We start from the raw sequence: 22,421 nt of genomic DNA, 5'->3' as shown, positions 1-22,421 counted from the left end.
TTGTGATGCTCATTCAGGCCCCATTGAATTGTCCAGATGTATCTTTTGATGCGTATGGGGTTTGCAGTTTTCCATCTGCATTTGTCAGTCAGTAACTTGCAACTGGTTGCCTGTGACTTGAGTGAGATCGAGGCCTCCATTTGAATAATTCTCTGTCAGCTTAATTGAATAATTTCTCAGTATCTTTTAAAGATCCTCTTATATTATTTTACACTCAGCTCTGTGTCTTCTCAATGTTGCACTCTTCAACAGGCAGATTATTCTTTTGCCAACCTCAGAAGCAATCCATTGCACCAATAATTAGCACAGCAAGAAGACCTGGGCTGCATAATTAGGCTGCTTAATTCCACAAATCCCACAAGCCTTTGGTGGAATCCAAAGCACTGTAGGCAAAGGTCCGTTCACCCATTGGGGCTTTTCAGCTCTCCCTTCCAGTGGCAGCCTCCCATACCCGCTGAGAGGTCAGGTGGCCCTCCAGAGCAACATCCCATGAGGCACAAGGGTCTGCCACGGGAAGGAAATATTACCCCCTCCACTGCACATGCATGAAAGTGCTTTCTGCTTGCGTGTCTGGCTGAGTTTTAAATACAGTGTAATTTCAGCAGCATATAATCTGCAGGACTGCAGGCTTTACAACATCCCCTCCTTTGTCTCTGGTCTCCGAAATTGTTTTCTTGCTTTATTAGAACAGAACCAACATCAATACAGTATATGAAAACAGAGAACGGGCTTGCTTGAGAAACTTACACAAAGTGCTGGAGGCAGGCCCATATCGGTATCGTATCCCATAAACTGACTGCAAGGCATTTACAGCATTAAAAGCTGCAGATTCCTGTGAGGGGAACAAAAAAGGCCACCCCAAAAAGAAAAGAAAAAAGCACGTTATTTTATTTGAAATTTCACATAACATAGAATGACTTAGGACAATGCTTCTCAATCTTTTTTATGTCTTTCCCTTTCCAACCCTTACTTTACCTTCTCCCACCGCCCCATGCAGGAATGGTCTATTCCATCAGTGAGCATGCAGATATCCTGGCATGCAATTGTACACATACTGTCTTCCTGCCACTGCATTGTAAGGATCTGTGGCCTGGGATAGTGATTCTAACACTGCCATTAAGGGAGGTATCGAACAGGACATCTCTGACCCCACTGCTAAAACCATGTAAAGCTGCTCTTTCTAAGCTCCCTTCCTTCTCAGATCACATTGTGATGACCAGGCAGTGAAGGTGCAGCCATCCCTGCAAATCCAATATGGATCAGTGAGGGTCCTCTTCCAGGGTGCATTCAGTCCACCCATGGCTTGGCCAGAGAGAGAGAAAGGTGGTGCCTGTTTCAGGATCCTATTCCTCCTTGGAACTTCTTCCCTTCCCTTCCCTTCCCTTCCCAGGCGGGGACACACACACACACATACACACACACTCACTCATTATGAGAGTGCCTTCACAGGCAACCATTTGTACTCAGAATTGAACCTTCAGCACATAATATGCTTCCAAGTACAAAACGCTCATACATGTAATTTAAAACATTCAGAAATGGATCACCAATAAGAACATAAGAAGAAGCATGCTGGACCAAAGGTCCATCTAGTCCAGCATTTTGTTCACACAGCAGCCAACTAGCTGCCCACAGGAAACCCACAGCACCCTCCCACCCAAGTTCCCCAGCAACTGGCGTACATAGACATACTGCCTCTGATCCTGGCACTGCCTCTGATCCTTTCCTTGTTGCCACTTTTGAATGTTTTAAAGGTACATACAGAGAATCTTCAGCTGGGCACCCTTAACATTTGACGAGGTATGTATGTCTATTTTTGTTCTCAGGGGTCTTGCCCTGACGGATAATGGAGTAGCATTCAAAGTGTTTACAATGGATAAATGCAACTGTTTTGAAAGCGAAGTTTCCCCCCCCCACCAAATCTCTGCTACGGATGTGACTTTTGTGACATATCTTAAGCACTGGTGTTTATAGTTTTCAGCAGCATAGCAGTTTGTAGTAATGTGACTCTATTATTGCAATCTTATTGCATTATGCTATCATTATAGAAAATACCCTTTTAAAAAAAGTATAGATTATACTTGTATTACTGTATACAATACTACAATAATTATCGCTCTTGTATAAAAATGGCACCTGAGATATGGAAGCACTATACAAGGCAAAATGTTGGCTTGGTTTCTCAATTGCAGGTACCACCCTGCTCATTATCACTGCCCCCTGAGAATATGCATTGCATTTGCTGTGTTCTTTTAAAAGGAAGTATTGTGGACAACTTGTAAAATCAAGTTGCCAGTAACATTAGCAAAACCTTAACACATTCTGTTACAAGCTGACAATATAAACTAATTATTGCATTTCATTGGCAACTACTACAAGGTGAACTACAAAGGATCAACATGCAGTTGAAGGCATTTTTCAACTGTCCCCTGGGAATATACTTGCACCCCACATCCAACTGGATACAGTTCCAGTATGACAAGACTGGGAACAAGTAAACACTTGATTGCTCGACTTATTTAAGTTTTAAGGATTTCCAATACCTGAATTATGGAATATGGAAAAGAAAGGGTCTTATCTTGACAAGAGCCATTCAGTATGAAGAAATACCCCTGAATTATATTTCAAAACTACAACAGCCAGTCCATGACAGGAATCCATTTCAAAATAACTTAATTATGTTATAGATGAGGGAACTGCCAAGATTTTGCTACTGTATTTCTGTACATTTAAGAGCCAAATGACAGAGGAAATACAGAGTCGCTGGATGTGCTGACAGTTGACACCTTTACACACTGTTAAAGAGCTGGCTGTAGGAGATTCAGCCCATGGCAGGCAGAAGTGAGGGAAATTTTTACTAGGTAGCTAGTTGAAAGTGTTGAGCTACTTACCACAAGGAGAACTGTCACAACTGTTATTAAGCTGTCCTAATATCTCTTTCAGTGCATTATGGTCTCCTCTCTGGAATTCAGTTGTCTCACCTTTGTCCCCTTGTTTATCCAGCACTGCTGCCAAAATCATTCACCTTTCTTGTTGCTCTGATCACCTAACATCTCTCAAGTCCCTACACTGACTTCCTGTCTGTTCCCAGATCAACACAAGCTCCTTCTCTTTACTTTCAAAACCCTCTATGAACTTAACCATGATTATCTTTCCACTCTTATATCCTGATACACCTCTGCCCACGATCTTTGCTCCCCAATCCTTGTGATGAACTAGACCTCCCCACCACATTCCTTTTTTCTGGAAATATCTTTTAAACAAAGAACATAGCCAGGCAGCTGTAGACACCAATCTCTGTTTGCAGAACTTTTCCAGGCTAACTCAGCTTATGCAAAAGACGTACTGTAGAAATCGCCTGGTGGATGCATGACCAGGTTCTCCCAGGCTATCGATTGGTCAGTTTGAATTTCCCTCCCTGGGAGCTGCCTGTGTCTGAGAAGGAAACATCCTTTGCCTTTTGGGTGATTGGCAAAGAGTCAAGGCAAATCTTTTCCATGCTAGGACCTCCCAGAGGACACCCCACCCCATGCCCGGTATACTGTTTTGATGTGTTCCTCTTAGAATCCTCATAAGTAAGTGCTAGTGAATTAGTTCAATGTTCCATTTTATTTTTAAAGCAACTGTCTATGTTTGGCCCTCTCTCTGCTTGGTTCTACACTGGCTGCCTGTACGTTTCTGAGCCCAATTCAAGGTGCTTGTTTTAACCTATAAAACCTTACATGGCTCAGGACCACAGTACTTGATGGAATGCCTCTCCCGACATGAACCTACTAATACCCTACATTCAGCATAAAAGGTCCTGCTCTGGGTGCCTCCTCTGAGGGAGGCTCAGAAGGCGGCAACAAAGAAGAGGGCCTTCTCGGTGGTAGCCCCCCAATTACGGAATTATCTCCCTGACGAGGCCCATATGGCACCAACATTGTTATCATTCTAGCACCAGGTTGACCTTTCTCTTTTCTTAAGCATTTGGCAGCGTATAATGTGTTTTAATAGGGTCCTGGATTTGCCTTATGGTTGATTGCTTAAAGTTGTTTTTAGATATATGTTGTCTCTGTGTCAGTTTGTGTTTTTTATGTAAATGGATTTGTATATTGTAACCTTAATGGTTTTTCATCTTAGTAAACCATCTAGAGAGCTTCGGCTATGGGGCAGTATAGAAATGATGATGATGATAATAATAATAATAATAATAATAATTTGAATTGGAAGCTGGAGTTCATTTGATTGTCTTGCCAAGCCTGGAGTTGGCCTTATGCATGTGCTGGGTTATTTGGCAAACACACTATAACCTGGTTGTTAAGGAGGTTAAAGGAAACTGGAAAGGGGGCCCATCCTCCATATATCAAAACCATAAGCCTGGATTCCCATGTGTTCAGGTTACCAGTTATTAAATATTAATGTTCAATGAGACTGAGTTATTAAATGTTAATATTCAATTAGTTATTTACGTGGGTGGTAGCAGCCTAAGAGGAAAATAGACAAACAGCCTCTCCAACCCCACAGAGCTAGCAAGGCAGACACAGTGGTTTGTCACAGACTTCCAGCACCTGAAGGGATCTTCCTCCCTCAAAAGACTCTGCCTTTTCTCCTTTGCTGCGCTGTATGCTTGGGCCTGCCTCCCAGCTCATCTGCATGATGCCATCTTTTTCACTTCATTCAAATCCCTCCTCAAAACCCACCTTTTCCATCAAGCCTTTGGCTCAACCCCCCTTGTCCCATGCCCTACTATAACCCTACAGAGCAATCCTATTCATGTCTACTCATCCCACTAAGTTCAATGGGGCTTAACAACAGGTAATTAGTATAGGATCACAGCTCAAGCCTAAGCATATGCAACTGAAACTGCATACAGCTTCACTGTTTACATCTGCTGCCCCTCCCTCTGTACTGAATTTTAAGACTGTAAGGTCAGGGGCCTGTCCTCTTTTCCTCTGTAAAGTGCGATACAGATTCTAGGCTTCTAATTGGAGATTTGTCTGTTGTATATCTATTAATTTTGTTGTGGGATGAGAAGTCAGTATTGCTGATCTAAATGTAGATCAGCACTGATCAGCACTCAGTATTGCTGATCTAAATGTAGAAGCTGGTTTCTACTTTGGCTGCATTCCCTGTGTGTGTGACTCTTGAGTGACTGGCTGAGGACATGGCCTGAAGGAACATGGTGCAAACAACCTTGCTGGATTTCAGGTCTGGGGCCGATCAGTGCCTGGAGGAAAAACTACTTGGGAGTAGGGATGGCGGAAAATTTCTCCCCGAAACTTCGGGGGGCCAAGCGCCATCGTGTTCGGCCCCCCGAACAAGTTTCGGGGAGAAATTTTCCGCACCCCCCTGGGACGGGACTTACCTTTGCCGAATGTCCCTCCCGGCGGCGGGTCCGGCCGGCGGTTCGGCGGATGTTCGTGCAGGGCGGGAGCGGCAGCTGGTCTTTCGACCGGCTGCCGCCACCGCCATTGCAATAAAAGAAAAAAAAACAAAAACGCCCCCGTGATAGGCTACGTGACGATTAACGTAGCCTATCACGGCTAGTTCTGCAAAGTCAGCCGTGATAGGCTACGTAAATCGTCACGTAGCCTATCACGGGTGACTTAAAAAAAAAAAAAAGCGCGTACGGATAATGGCGGCCCCCATAGGGAGCCGCCATTCCCGTTCCTTATTTGGTCGCTGTAGTCTACGTAAATCTTTACGTAGACTACGGCGAAAATAAGGGCAACGCTGCGTTGCCCTTATTTTCGCCGTAGTCTACGTAAAGATTTACGTAGACTACAGCGACCAAATAAGGAACGCGAATGGCGGCTCCCTATGGGGGCCGCCATTATCCGTACGCGCTTTTTTTTTTTTTAAAGTCACCCGTGATAGGCTACGTGACGATTAACGTAGCCTATCACGGCTGACTTTGCAGATCTAGCCGTGATAGGCTACGTTAATCGTCACGTAGCCTATCACGGGGGCGTTTTATTTTTTTTTTTAAACTTTGGAGTTCGCGGCCGGGCGAGGCGGGAAGCCTCCTCCCCGGCCTGAATTTCGGCCGGGCGAGGCGGGAAGCCTCCCCCCCCGGCCTGAACTTCGCGGGGGGAGCAGCGAAGCGCCTCCCCCCCACCGCGAACAAGCTTCGAGGACAGGTAAGTGACTTTCGTCCACCCCTACTTGGGAGCTATGCTGCTTTGCGTTCCATAGTGGGATATTGATGGAATTAATAAAAACAAAGACTTGTTTTCGGCTGACATTGAGACCTTTTTGTGAAAACACTTTTTAAATTCTACACTTAATAGACAGAAATTACTTTCACTGTAAGTTTGCCTCTGGGGCCATCATTGCTGTGGATTCCACCTTGGCAGATTGTGTCCCATATATCAGCGGGAGGATAAGGGATGGTTAGAGGTTCCAAGCCCACCTTTTTGTTGCATTGCCATACAACTTCACTGTAAATCCCTTGGCCATAGTTCTTGAAGAAAAACATGTGAATAAATAAAATAATAACCTCCCTAAAGACTGAAATAACCTAACAAGCACAGATCTGCACTGGAAAATTCAGTCTGACAAGACTTAAATATGGGGAGATGTGTATCCCTTTCTCCAGTTTCAAAGCCCTAAATAATTTAACACACTAATCCAAAGAGTGACTGGCAGCACAGTTCTGTGTAGTAAGCTGGACAGAAGTCTGTTTGCCTTCAACTCAGGAATTATTAAAGAGTCCCCTCATTTCTGAATACTAAAGCCCACGGAAAAGCTTTCATCTGCTGGCCAATCTCAACATGTAAAATAAATCTGAGGGACTTCTGAAGTCAGCCCCAAGGGAGGGAAATAGGAAGGAAAATTCTTTGTGATTCTGCGTTGTGGCTCAGTGCATATGTACAATAAGCTGAAACCCCATCTTACAGGGTTGTGTGAGGCATCAGTAAAGATGCCCTTCTTCCATTTCTGTGAAAATGTGTTGTCTTTGGCAGCTCGGAGTGTGTTATTTGTGCAAGTGTTCTCCTTTGCACATGGATGGCTTGGAACCTCTCATCACTATTCTCCATCATGTTTCTTTCTTCCTCTCAATACAGTTGCAAAGAGTGACAAAACCTTGTGATGTGCTCCCTTGTTGCAGCTTATATGTTCCTGGTGATGTGCTGTGATTGGCTCCTGGACAGTAATGTGCTTAGAATTTAATAGTACACAGGGGATCCACTGGTGAGCACATTGTTCAGGTAAACCCCTTACCTTTCTTTTGAGCCAGGAGAAGAACAGGACCTTGTGCTGAATTTTTGAAAGGAGCTTCAGACCTTGTGCTGAATTTTGAAAGGTCTGAAAGCAGTGAGAGCTGACTCACTGTTTTCTATTATTATTATTATTAATATTATTATTATTATGTAATATTAGTAGAATTAATAAAATAAAGAAACATAAAATATATCAATTGATTTCTAGAAAGGTACAATCAAATACCAACTAAATTAAAATTCAGTACGATCGTTTGTTCATTTCAAAGCATAAATTATACAGTTCCATCTTATTTTAGTCAACCGTTATTCAATTTTATACTACTTCTAAGACTCCATTATTTACATTCCTATAATTATTCTTTACTCTCAGATACTAAGTAAATGTATTCCATTGTTCTAAAGAGTCATTATTTGTAACTCAGCCCTCACTGCTTTCTGATCCTTTCCAACATTGGGAAGTCCCCTTCTCCTCTCCAGGCTAAGGAGTGGGGTGGGAAAAAATTGCTGACTTTGTGCTGAGCCCTGGCAAGTCATGAAAAACAGTGAGAACTTTTGCTGCGTTCTGATCCTTTCCAAGTCAGCACCAGGTCTGGGAGATTCCCCCTCAATGACTTCTCCAGGCCTGGAAACATAAGCTCCTGCCTGCTCACATCTTGGGGCTGGGAAGGAGGGCAGGGGCTCTGGCTGGCTACAAAACCTAGCATGATATCACAGTCAAGACCCCTTCTTCTCAGGGGAGAGTCAGGATTAGTAGTGAAATACTGATACTATTTGTTGTAATACAAATAGTATTTATGGCTGCTCATTTATTTGAGAATAAATTAGAAGGAGACTGACCACAACCAAATACAGATTCTTATCCCACACCCAATTTATATACTGATAAGTTTCCCCTGAGGAAGAATATTTGTTTTAAGGTGTTGGGAAATTGGAGTATCAATACATCAGTAAACCTGTCTTGTACCATTGGTTTTTCCTTCTTTTCCTTTAATTACTATCTATAAAATAGAGTTTGAGTCACTTAGCAATTTTTCTCAATCCTAACAAGCCACTAATACCACTATAAAAAAGGTTTCTCATTAGATAGTGATTTTCTGGATGTAAAATACATAAGGAGCCTGCAAATTTTTGCAGTCATCATTGGACGGGTTCACATGTAACCATGGTTTAGCACTTCATGGATGAGCCTGAGCAAAGTGTTGGACTTGTGTGCTCAACCCTCCTCTCCTCTTTAACTAGCAAAACTAGCAAACTCTGGTTAATTAAACAAGCTATCTAAACAACCCAAGGTTTGAATTTGGCTTGTTTAGAAACAGACCAGACTTCTTTTTAAATCACAGTCTTTGGTTTGTTTGTAACGACAAGCCAATTTTTGAGGAAAGTGAAACTAAACTCTGCTGAAGTCCTTCTCCTGGCAGCAGAGACAATGGGAAAGTGCATGAAACAGAGGTTTCGCTGAGCCTTGTTCCAGCTCATGCATGTAGTGCTAAACCATGGTTTAGTGTTCCCTGCAAATCAGCTCACTCATCAACATAAACATAGATACATTTTGTAGGGAGCTAAGAATATGACGAGTTTTCAAAACAGAAGTCTCCCAAGGAACCCAATGATCTTTCTAGGCTCATAACATTGTGAAAATCAATACCTCAGACTTTTATAAATAAAGATAATAGAGTAGGCAAGGCATCATGTTTCAGAACTACAAAAGAAAAGCGTCAGAAACTTAGCTTGATATTTGACATAATATTTGTGATCGATAAAACTCATACTTATGTCTAGGAATGACATTTGTGCTTAAGTTATTAAAATTACAAACTTATTTCAGTCACTAATACCTACCTCTGCAGTAGGTATTACAAATCTGCAATATATGCATTCTTGGGGCACCTTGACCATTATGCAGGAAAAGAGGCTGGTGTGCTTCCTCTTTCTCATCCTGCCTGTCCTTTCTCATCTAGAAGTCCTGCTGGGAATGTACTCAAATACTGCAAATCCCATAGGAATTCTGCCAACATTCACTATATATTTTCAACTACTTCTTTGCACCCCTCAAATGAAGTGTATTTGATGTCTGGAAGAGACTATCACATTGTAGCAATTAAAGAACATATCTGAAAGATCATTTAGGTGATATTGCCATGTGGTTCTCAACATCTGAGGCAGGTTCAATTTCTACAATTCCGTACAAATAACCGCCCATGAAGAAGAGGGCATTCTCTCATTCTGGAAAGCAGTATGCAGATCTGCACTGCTAGGAGATTCAAGTCAGCTTTTTATTCACTGAGGGAGGCTCAGAACCATATACATTTCTCTAAATTAAAAGAGCAGAAGTGACATGCAAACATTCAAAATTCTTCAAGTTCTGTACTTACCACACAGCTGAAATTTGGGATAGTTGCATACTTATAAGAGTATGGATACAGCAACATTTGGGCATATGCATGGAAAGACAAGTACGCTTTTATTTGTTTCCGGTGTTTGCGAAGGAAGTGAGCAACAGCCTTCACTTCCGGCTCAGATTCTGGGAAAGGACCGCAGTATGTGTCATCACAGGGGTGGATGGAAGCACCTTCATCTACACAATGAAAAGAAAAGGAATGATGACGCACACAAAATTAGACTGGAACTTAAAATATGCATGGGCACAAGCCAGGAAAACTCTCTACAGAGATTGTGCTGGTGGGGCTCTGTTTTTCCAATATATTTATGACAGACAAAAATAATCTCGCTTGTAACAAAGAGGGATGGAAATGATCCCAAATTGTACAGAAAATGCCTTGAATTGGACCAATTGTGATGGCAAGGTACAATAGTCGATTTGAGCTGCATGTTTTTTTATCAGTTAGGACAAAGTATTCTGTATGTCAACACTTGCTATTCTTCTAACATAGCTGTTTAAATTAAACCAGCTTGGACAATGCCCGAAATCATTATTCTACTGGCATCAGTACTTCAGAATACTCATGTATATTAAAAGAGCAAAAGTGGATGGACCTTTTCTTCGATCCAACATGTCTATTCCTATGTATGTTGCCTATGTACACTAGTTGCTGGGGAACATGGGTGGAAGGGTGCTATTGCACTCAAGTCCTGCTTGTGGATTTCCTATAGGCCACGGTGTGAACAGAATGCTGGACTAGATGGTCCCTTGGTCTAATCCAGCATGGCTCTTCTTACATTCTTATGTTATAAATACAGGAATGCAGATGTCATGCTCCCCAATGACTAACCATGGTTTAGTGATCAGGAGGTTTACCTAGTTTTCATCTGGCTTTTAGGAATGTCCTTAACCATGGTTAGAAATAGCCAAGTGTATTATACATTGTGTGTGGAACTGGCTTGTGTTTCACATGAGAAATATGTATTTTCAGCAGTTCTGCATAGCAATGAGCCTTCACTGCCGCATTTTTTCTGCCACAAGGGGCTTATTAAAAACTTTTTCATAAATATTATTTGCATAATAAGTACCTTCAACATTAAGGGGATGAGAACCAGCACTGCATGATGATCGTTAATAATATGAGGTATAATAGGATTGTATAATTCACTTGATAGATAAGTAGCAACTAAGCAACATTTACCGTAGCCAGAGGAAGAACTCTGGCAATGCTTTCTGTGGTTTAAGACATGAGTGTTTCTCTTCAGGCCCATCGACAAGAATTTGCAAAGGGCATAGATGGGCAAGTTGTGGGTAGGGGAGTGCAGACAGTATGCTACCCACTGAACAGAAAGTCACCAAGCCATCAAACCCCTAAGAGCATCCTGTTTTAATGTCTTGCCTTTTGATGCCACAGTCCAGTAGTTTTCATACTTCCTAGCTTCAGGTAACTCTTTCCACATTCACTTGTTTGCTAAGGAATCTCTCTATGTCTGTCATGAAACCCCTATGTTTTCCAGAGGATTTTGGGAAATGTTCCTGTTAACATATTCAATTCTTGTACGTCTGAATCCCATTGGGACTGACCACTGTTTTGGTGTGAATACATTTCCTCAATAAACCTCCAGCCAACAGAACCTGTGCCCCCTCTGCTTCTAAATCATGTGACCAGGCTGTGGCTGAATTGAGCTTGGTTGTCTAAACAAGACATGCCAGAACTTCCTTTGTACTGCTCTTCCCACAGCTCCCTTTCCAGATAGTCGATGCTGCTGAATGTGTAACAGCTGCAATTACTCTATAACACCGGCTCCATTGTGAAATAAAAAAATGCTATTAAACATCCTTAAAGTTGTTTTTTTTAACAGCAAAACTGTTAAGGTCATTTTATTACAAACTGACTTCAGAAGCTTTTGCAGGAGAGGCTATTGCATTAAGAAGGTTACGCAGGTACACACACACACACGCATTTCTATGTATATATATACATGAATAAGGAAGGCTGAGCGCTGAAGAATTGATGCTTTCGAACTGTGGTGCTGGAGAAGACTCTTACGAGTCCCCTGGACTTCAAGGAGGTCAAATCAGTCCATCCTAAAGGAAATCAACCCTGAGTGCTCATTGGAAGGACAGATAATGAAGCTGAAGCTCCAATATTTTGGCCACCTAATGCGAAGAGAAAACTCCCTGGAAAAGACCCTGATGCTGGGAAAGACTGAAGGCAAAAGGAGAAGGGGACGGCAGAGGATGAGATGGCTAGATAGCATCACGGATGCAATGAATATGAACTTGAGCACGCTCCGGGAGAGAGCGCAGGACAGGAAGGCCTGGCGTGCTATGGTCCATGGGGTCACGAAGAGTCGGACACGACTGAACGACTGAACAGCAGCATATACATGAATATGGATCCAGATAAAGTATTATTTAAAATACTTGTTTTGTTATTTTTTGTTGGTTAAATTTTCATTTTTGTAATTTTGCTTTGTGTATACATTCAATATGCGGGAGCAACCAAGCTGAGCACCACAGTTGCATGCTAGTCCAAACGGAAGGCAAAAAGTTTTATTTTTTGTTTTGGGTTTTTTTGTTTTGGCCTGTTGTTGGGGCACTTTTTTTTGGAATGTGGACACAAATTGGATTGAGTTATATTTTTATTTTGGATTTTTTTATTTTCAACTGTTGTTCATATTTCTGAATATTTTTTTCTCAGTTTCTATGCAATAATAACTACTTTGATGATGTCTGAAATGGTTAGTCCTAAATGCAAACTAAGGATGTATTTGTTATACCACTTATGGTATATAAATTTAGTCACTGTTTCTAAATCTGGAAAGTTCTGTTTGGGTGGGGGGGCCAATAATTTGCTTTTGTTTTTTCAATGTTTAATGTGGCTTCATGGAACGTCAAGGGGCTGCGAAATGTAAACAAACAGAAAAAAGTTCTTACTAAGTTAAAAGAGCTTAATGTTGACATGGCTTTCAACAGATGTTGCAAAAGGACTGGGTTGGTGAGGCTTATGTCACAGATACCTCAACCCGGTGTAAAGGGGTTGTGATTTTAATTCATAAGCGACTTTCTATTTCAGTTCAACAGGTGATTCTTGATACTGAGGGGTGTTTTTTTTATTTTGATAGGAAAGGATATGGGTAAGTTAATTGTTGTGATCAGTGTATATGGGCCAAATATTGATTCTCCGGCTATGTTTCATGATTGTTTTGCTAAACTGGTTGATATTACCTATGATTATTTGATTGTGGGTGGAGATTTTAACGAGGTCTTAGATCCTTTGTTAGATAGGAGTAGACCTTCTCCTAAGACCCAATTTGCTATGAGATTGGCACTCCAGGCTTATATGATGGAATATGGTTTAATTGATGCTTGGAGAATTTTACATCCTGCCGATACAGAGTATACTTTTATTTTAGCAGTTCACCATAACTGCTTTAGATTAGACTATTTTTTTATTTCTACATCCTTAGTATGTCAAATCAAAGACTGCAAGATTGACACATTAGTAGTGTCAGATCATACCCCAGTATGTTTGGAAATGCAATTTTCTAATATTCCTACGGCCCCTGGTCTTTGGTGTTTTAATGTTTCTCTTCTTAATAATGAGAAGTTTAAAACTCTGATGTTAGCTGAACTAACAGAGTATTTCAATACTAATGAGAGTACAGCTGGTTTGTGTGCCATTGAATGGGAGGCTAGTAAAGTTTTTATATGGGGCTGAATTATCTCTTACACTTCTTATCAAAAGAAGCTTAAAAAAACTCAACAGAAACATTTAAACAAGAAGCTGAAATCTCTTATAACTCAGTTGCCATATCCCCCACAGCACAACTTTATCAAGGGCTACAAAATACTAAGCATGAGTTGAATAATATTCTTTCACAACAGGTGGAATTTGCTTTGACCTGTCTATGACAGAAATATTGGGAAAATGGTGAACGTCCTAGAAAGATCCTTGCACATTATCTTAAACAGCATCAACATCAAAATGTCATTTCAGCTATTAAAGATGAGAGTGGCAAAGTATACACTTCTCCTACAGACATAAACTCACACTTTTTAAAGTTTTATTCTGATCTGTATAGTACTGATAAGATACCAGAGCAAGATATCAACACTTTTTTTTTCTCAGATTAATCTTCCACATTTAGATTCTTCACAACAGCAGCTCCTTTTAGCTCCTCTGCATTTAGAGGAAATTATGAATGCAGTAATGAAAATGAATATTGGGAAATCACCTGGACCGGATGGGTTCTCAACTGAATGGTATAAAACATTATCTAGTTTTTTAGCCCCAAAGTTGTATTGCCTCTATAACCATATTTTCGAGGCGGGCTCCCTTTCTTCATTGTTAAATGACGCTTATATTACTGTGATTCCTAAGACAGGCAAAGACCATACCTATTGTGCTAACTATTGACCTATATCATTAATTAATATAGATATCAAAATATTAACAGCAATCTTGGCCGATAGATTACAACAAGTCATGGCGGCATTGGTCAGACCAGGTGGGATTAATTAAAAATAGACAGGGGGCTGATAATCTTAGATTAGTTGTTGATCAAGTTGCTTTACACTCTGAAAGAACTGACCAGGCAGCCATTATTTCCTTGGATGCAGAAACGGCCTTTGACAAAATTCATTGGAAATTTATTTTTTACTACATTGACTAATTTTGGTTTTCCTATAGAATTTTTGAAATGGGTTAATATCTTATACCCAGCTCCAAGAGCAAGAGTAATGACTAACGGTTTATTTTCAGCTTTTTTTTTTTACTTGGGCAGGGTACCAGACAAGGTCGCCCACTTTCCCAATTGATTCAATTTATGTTTGGAACCCCTGGCATGTGCTATTAGACAAAATAATAGTATTCATGGATTTGTCTATTTTGGTTTAGAATTTAAAATTATCCTTTATGGCGATAATCTTTTGTTGTTTATCTCGAGACTCCAATCATCAGTTTCAGCCTTAATGAAATTGATTAATACCTTTGGTGAATTGTCCTGTTATTCAATTAATTGGTCAAAGTCGGAAATAATGCTGATTGGAGATAGGGTATTAGCCAACTGGCAATTTTGACGGTGCCAAGAGTTCATTACTTACTTGGGAATAATTATGCCTAGAGACATATCTCAAATGATTAGGTTAAATTTAAACAAGTTGATTACTGATATTTCACGAGATTAGATAGATGGGCAACTTTAAAGTTGAGTTTATGGGGTAAGGTGAATACACTTAAAATGAATACTATACCTCGAATTATTTATGTTATACCTGGGATCCCTATACTTATACCTGGCAAATATTTCCAAAAACTTAATGCTTTGTTTTGTAAAGTCTTGTGGGATTCCTTTCCACCAAGAATATCTTTAAAAAGGATGCAACTTCCAATTAATGAAGGCAGGTTCGGTTTTTCAGATCTAGCTATGTACCATCAGGCCTATTTGCTGACCTCTACTAAATTTGGTCTTTTCCACTCAAATTAGATTTTCCACCTTGGACAGTGTTGGGATCTTCTTGTCTGAAGCCTCTCTCCAAATGGATGGCATTAGGTTCTTAGTATATTAAGGAAGACAGAGCTCCTCCCACAATTTTGGCAGTTAGAAAAGTTTGGCATATAATGTCACATCTATTACAGTTTGACCCATTTTTCCATGCTAAATTGACTTTATGGGGAAATCCAGATTTAAGAATTAGCAAGAAAATGTTCTTATGGCGGACCTGGACAGACAAAATGATTTTTACCCTGGATCAGTTAGTGGGGGTTGATGATGAATTTTTGTTATTTCCAATTTTGCGAGATCAGTTTGATTTGCCTGCTACAGCAGAGTGGCAGTACTTGCAACTGAAACATTTGTTGGTACGTAGATTCAGTCCTGCTGCTTGTACTGCTTCGGAGTCTCCTTCGCTATTGGAAATACTTATTGAAGCTGATCAGACCTATCGACCCATGATTCCTGTTTATATACATTTATTATCAATGAATAAATATGATACAAGTGGTTTACAGCAGGAATGGAACAGGGAATTGGAACGTCCTATTTTGGTTCATCAATGGACTACCGTCTTGGCATCTGTATTGGACATTTCAATGTATCTTCGGTTACACCTTATTCAGCAAAAACTTTTGTTTTGGGTCTATTAGACGCTGCAACGCCTTTTTAATAAAGGTTTGTCAAATTCAGCTAATTGTTGGAGGTGTAATGCAGTCAATGCTTCTCTTATTCATATGTTTTGGAAATGCTCAATGGTTGCCTCCTTTTGGGAGGAAGTTATTATATGGATAAATTTTGTATTGGAAAGCTGTTTTAATATTTACTGATGTAAATGTTCTTTTAAATTATTTACCTGCTTCTTGGAATGCAACACACGGTCAGTGTAAATGGATTTTTTGTGCCCTTTTGGTTGCTAAAAGACTGATACTACAATAATGGAAGGATAAAAGCTCACTGCCTACAATGCAATCGACTGAAGACTTAATAACACTAGCAACATTTGAAAGTGTGGTATATAGGCTTAACTTGCGAATTAAGTTATATGTGGATATCTGGTCTGCTTTTACTGAAGTTTATGTGTCACCTACTTTTTTCCTCTTTTCCCCTTTCTCAAATATTGTAATATTTGAAACTGAGGATTTTAGAACATGTTGTTGTATTTTTTTTGTTTTGTTTTTGTTATGTTTCCTGTTCGTTTTGTTGTGATAAAATTCCCAATTAAAAAATTGAGGGGAAAGGAGAGGCTATTGCAAGGAGAATTAATACAGCATGACATGGATGGAGATGACTCATCCAGTACATGTGTGTCCTCTGTAGACCTCTTCCTGTGTAACTCACATAAAGGTGGTGGTGTGGGGGGGCTCCATGTGATTAGAAGGAAGTAAAGCTATGCTGCTGGCCCCACCCTGACTTCATGCCATTTCTCCTGGCTCTGCCCCCAACCTCCATAACTTGAGCGAGGACTTGAAAGATGAGCCACCTGTACTCATGGAGGCTCTTCCATGCAATCGGAGCCCCAATCACATAGGGCTCCCAATCACATGGAGGAGCCTCCACAAGTACAACCAGCTCCCCCTTCAAACCTTTACTCGGTATGTGGAGATGGGGAGGGGGCAGAGCCAGGAGGACAGGTACAGGCAGCATTGGGGGCACATTGCAGTGTCTCTCTTTTCATCTGTCAAATGTCTGGGGGCATGTTAATTCTCTCATTCAGGAGCCATTGATAAGTTTCTTAGGGAGCAATTCTATGGCCGCTAGTCAGTGGCTAGATGGCCATAGGATATGTGGTTTTCCGGGAACTGACCTCGGAGCCCATGCGCCAAAGTCGCTTCCCAGAGAACTGACCTTCCCTCCATTCTGCGCTGCCTCGCAGGCAGCTCAGAATGGCCCCACAGTGCCTGCTCGGAAGGGGAGCACAGAGCAGCCAAAACGGTGTGTTCCGGGGCAGGGAAGGCGGAAATGCTGGTACGACACATCCTATGTATTGTCTGGCAGCCTCCTCTCCCACTCCATCTTCCTGCTGCAAATGCAGGGCAGGAGAAGCACGAAAGGAATGATCCCCTCCGTGCTTCTCCTGCCCTGCACTGGATAGGCGGTCACCTCTAAGTTCAGAGGCAACTGCCTATCCCCACAGGATTGTGCACTAAGAAACTTTAGTTTGAAAACCATAGTTATAGCCTACAAAAAAAGCAGTTTCCTAGGATGTTACAATGAACTGATTTCTAACACAACTATTTTTATTCCAAATAGTTAAAACGGTAGAGGTGTACATGTGGTTCCAGATAAGACCTGAATTGGGTCAAATTAAGCCATTTAGGTATCTAGTCTCCTTTCCAAAATTTCTCGTGAGGCATCTTTGCCAATTTAATGCATTGACAGACAGTGGGCATTCCCATAAAATATAGTAATGTTTCATTCATAGTGCTCATTTTATTTTAGGGCTTATCGTTACCTTCTATTTTATGATGGTAGATACCATGATATGAAAGCAAGATAGGTTATACCAGGCTGAAAAAGTAGGATATGGGTGCCTCTGCTCACAACCATTCTGCCACAACTTGCAGATGGCAGTCACATGATCTAATCAGATACAGTGTCACACTGCCCTTGCTGCAGCACTGACTCCAAGGGTCCCTCCAGAGGGACAGCTCCTAGCCCTACCAGTCAAAAGGCATTATGCAGCTATTCCATCTTTCCCTCCTGAACAGATTTTTTTCGTTATGGATCTGAGCAAAAATCGGGTAGCGATATCTGTTGGGCCCAGTGAAACAGAGAATTTAGCTTTGGAATGAAACTAGGGGCCTGTTTCCACCAGTGATTTACTCTGAACTGGCTGCATGTGGAGGTCGTTAGGGATACATGACAGCATGGCCATCCAGCAGCCACCCCAGAGCTTATCTCAGAAAAACCAGATTTTCTGAGACTGCTTAAAGTCCGATTCTTTTCCTTAAGTTGGGTTCTCCCCAGTTATAGTTGCTGTGTGGCCCAACCCTCGCATTGACCTTCGGTATGCTAGCCCTGCCCAGGGGTGTGCCTTTCACCATGACCCCAGTCAAGGGGTGTTTCCTATATGTTTCCCATCCCTGCACAAACCTATTAGTGTCTCCTCAGAAGTAACTCCAATTGTGCTGAATAAGGCTTTCCCTCTGAATACCCACAGAACTTACAGAGATCCCCCAATTGACAGGGCACAGTTTAAAGCCTAAGTGCGGTAAAGTACAATCTCGAGGCTCCGATTCTCCTTTGTCTGGCTTACTGCATTAGGAAGAAACGACTTCGACCCTTTGTTATAGAGATCCTACAGGTTAAAATGGGGGCTGTTTCCCATCTTTGTTTTCTACCACCCCCGCTTCCCAGAACAAGCATGTGTGTGTCTGCTCAGAAGTATCTCCCATTGTGCTCAATGAGGCTTGCTCCTGAAATGCAGGTACATCTGGACCTTCAGGGGAAAGGAGAAAGGTCGGGGGGAAGCCCCTCTTCTTATTTGAGCAGCCCCTGCCAGTCCGATGACGTTCACTCCAACCCCCACCAGGAAGCATGTTCTGTGAGGCGATTTTTACTCCCTTGTGGAGCCCCACATGGACCAAATCACAGCAAAGCTGATTCGTTTTAAAGAATCCGGTACTCCACCATTAGCTTCTCCTTCCATTGTCGTGGAAACACGGCCTAGGATTGGGGTGAAGCACTACATAGTCTGAAAGGGAAGAACACCTACTTCACCCCCATTTTTGGACCTTGACAGGAGAAAGGGATGGAAGGAGAAGAGACTTGGCAAAATTTCTCTAGCCAGGAAGATGTAGATGAAGTGGAAAGAGCTGAAAAAGGACAGGGTGAGAGACTGTGGTCAGTGGTTGAGCAAGAGCCCATAATATGGGGAAATGAGATGCAAGAATTGTGAGAGGTCTTGGTATCTGAAGGTCTGGAAAAAATATGCTGTAGATCAGAATAAGAACGTGTTATACATGTGCTGCTTCTCTGAGGGTGAAGGTCTGGTGAAATTCTATGCATTCTCAGGATTCTTGGTTACTTCTGAGGCATGTAGTTAAGATTATGAGATCTTAAATAATTTCCTAGTAATCTTCTAGGGTTCTCCTCATTAAATATCCCAATACACATTCAAATTGGGGCACCATTATATTCTGACAGGTATCTTTTCCTGAGATACTGTAAGTTATACTTATCCATGTAACCTGATACTGTCATCTTGGCCTGGCAGCAGAGTTCTTCAGCAACTTTGGCAGAGATCTTCCCCGACCTTGCCACCTGATTTTTTTTAAGCAGACACCAATAATCAAACATAGGATCTTCTAATTTCAAAGCATGTGGTAAGAACATAAGAAGAGCCATGCTGAATCAGACCAAGGGTTCATCTAGTCCAGCCTTCTGTTGACACAGTACACAGTATTCCAAGTGTGGTCACACTATAGATTTGTATAAGGGCAGTATGATCTTGACAGTTTTATTTTTTTATTCCTTTCCTAATTACGCCTAACATGGAATTTGCCTTTTTCACAGCAGACACACACTGGGTTGACATTTCTATCGAGCTGTCCGCCACAACCAAGATTTCTTTCTTCGTCAGTCACCACTAGCTCAGATCCCATCAGAATTTGGGATTTTTTGCCCCAATGTGCATCAATTTACAGTGATCTACCACTGAGTTATGACTCCCCTGCCCCGCTCCAAAATATAGGCAGTTTAGATTTGTAATCAAATGTTGCTTATGTTAAGCCTGTCATAAAATGAGAGATACAATTAAACAGGTAACTCCATCCCATGTGAACCACAGACTGCAAAGTCAAATGTGGAAATATTTCTTGCATTCCATTCAAAATAAAAAGCAACAGGTGAGCGTTGCGTCAAGATGCTTATGCCAGAAGAGAAGGGAAACAGAGTTGACACAGAAATGTTGCCATGAAGAAAAAGTGAGCTCCTTCAATGCCAAACGTGGGCAGACAAAATGCAAAAATAGGCTTTGTGCTCAAAACATACGTGCCCTCAGGCACCTGTTAAGAATTTCAAGGCCTGAAAACTGGATATGGAACTAAGACATCTCCATGAGAACAGTGAGTGAAGGTTTTTAAAACAGGTCAAGATAATATACACTACGATTTCCCTGTTGGATTTTTCATCTCACTGAGAGAGGCAATATAAGATGACAAATGTTCAAGGGATTCAGAGCAAAAGCTTGCCAAGCTCCAATTCTGTCATTGTTGTTGGTTTTCTTCTTGTCCTTGGGCACATATATGGCTCTTCCGTGCCTTCTTTTTGTTTCTGAAAACCATTTACATCAAATTCTGTAAAGGGACTGTTGTAAGGATCAGCTCATTGGAAGACAGTCTGTTCAGGAAAAAAATGCACATGGGAGTATCATCAGAGCAGAGCAGCATGAACTTGCATCCTGATACTGTGAAAAATAAAGATGACTGAAAGGAGGAATGATTTCCCAACCAGGGCTGGAAACCTTTGATGTAATAACAAGGAATACATAGTCAAAACAGCCACCCAAATGCAAGTCTATTCTTCATGTTTTAAAAAGGCAACCTACTTTGAGGTTCAAAGAATTTACTCATTTCATTCTCTTCTGCTTTGTATAATACAGGACAAAAGCTGCAATCCTATAGTCCTTGGGAGGGCATCCCAGGGGACATAGGTTGTTTTGGATCTCCCCTGCAAGGACAAAGAGTCTGGCAATGGATAAGGAGGTTCTTCTGCCTTCGGATCTCCACCCACCAGTGAGATTTCTTTGTGAAGGCATGAAGTAGACCAGAAGCATTGGGATAGATTCACAAGAGAGTTTTTTCACACCACAAGGCAACAGCTGGGGGCAGCTTCTCAATTTCATTAGGCTACAATATGAATTGATTAATCATAAATTAATTAGAGTTGGTGTATAGTGGCCAAGAGACTGAACTGAGAATCAGGAAACTCCCAGCTTGAATTGTGCCTCTGCCATGAATTCAGTAGTGGGCTTAGGCAAGCCACTCTCCCTCAGCCTCAGTCCCCCCATCTGCAATATGAGAGAGAATAATACTGGCTTACCTTACAGGGTTGTTTTAAGGATTTCAATTACATGATGCATGTGAAGAGCTTTGAACACTTGAAAAAAATGTTGTTTCACTGTTTAGTATTTTTGATCTTCTTATTGTTCCATTTGCTTTTGTTAGCTACCTTGAGGCCTTGACAATCAGGTGGGATTTAAATCTCATGAATAAATATTTGTAAATATGCCATAACTTGTTTATTCGGGCCTTACATCTATACTGTGAAGCCCACATAACGTTGGGCCAAGAGGGAAACAGAGCAGAGACTAAAGGAGCAATCCTACAGCCCCTAGACAGCATCTGAGGGGCCATAGGATATTTCAGATTTCCAGCTTCTATGTCAGAGCCAGGAATCAGAGCTCCCCTCCCCCGACATGGGAAGAACCACACTGGCTGCCTCTCCAAGGTCGAGAACTCCAACTCAAAGAGGGGAGAAAGGGTGTGTTTCGGCGGGTGGGGAGGAGACTGGAGAGGCCAGAATATAAGCTATCTTGGGGCCTCTTCATCCCCATTTCCTCCCCTTCTGAGAAGCTTTTGCTAGATGGGCAAAAAAGCCTTTTTAGCGAAAATGCAGGGTGGGGGGATGGGGAGGCAAAGATTGCCTCCACTGCTCCTCCTGCCCTGCATAGGATCCTTGTAAGCCTCCACGTTCAAGGGCTTACGAGCATAGAGGACGCAACCCATAGGAGTGCGTCCTAACAGTGCAATCCTGTACACATCTACTTTGAATAAGCCCTATTGAGTTCAGTGGGACTTACGCCAGCAGAGGACAGAACAAGGTCCCGATGCCTGAACTAAGGCTCAGAAGGGGGAAATATAGCAAAACATATAACAAAATTTAGAAAGAGATGGATTTGAATTTGATCTTGGCATAATTCTAATGGAAGAATCAGTTCTTCAGGCATATATATTCAGTATAATTTGCACCACTATTTAATCCCCTGGACAATAACAATGTTTAATTGCTTCTGCTTAAAAGCACGCTACTTCTAGACTTACCACACCATTTCACTTTCCAGTTACGATTAGCATCTACTCCATGGCAGCGGAACCTTGAATTCTTTGATCTTGTTTTTCTCCAAAATCGATCCTATCCATACATTTTTAGAGCATGAAAAAATACAACATATGTGTAGGTAAAACAGCATCACATGCATACAATAAATTGTTCTATAACTATTTCATGACATGTTTTTAAAATACATATTCTTAAATATTTGACTGGATTATATAAACAAAAATCTCTATATGAGATATATCACCGATGCAAAGAATATGAACTTGAGCA

General features: G+C 41.4%; 1 protein-coding gene across 1 annotated transcript in view; it reads right to left on the bottom strand.

The window, feature by feature from the left end:
• Window positions 1-22,421, bottom strand: part of CPA6 (carboxypeptidase A6) — an 82,977-nt gene that overhangs the window by 3,905 nt on the left and 56,651 nt on the right. Inside the window, exons 8-10 of the mRNA XM_084849356.1 lie at window positions 22,133-22,223; window positions 9,581-9,783; window positions 748-832 (exon numbers count right to left, since the gene is read on the bottom strand). Coding sequence (XP_084705482.1) covers window positions 748-832; window positions 9,581-9,783; window positions 22,133-22,223 — 379 coding nt within the window. The remainder of the gene's footprint in view (window positions 1-747; window positions 833-9,580; window positions 9,784-22,132; window positions 22,224-22,421) is intronic.

This window comes from Heloderma suspectum, chromosome 4, assembly GCF_057233095.1.
Source record: "Heloderma suspectum isolate Gila_16-S chromosome 4, 16-S_ref, whole genome shotgun sequence".
Taxonomy (NCBI): Eukaryota; Metazoa; Chordata; class Lepidosauria; order Squamata; family Helodermatidae; genus Heloderma; species Heloderma suspectum.
This window is presented reverse-complemented; position numbering and strand designations above follow the sequence as displayed.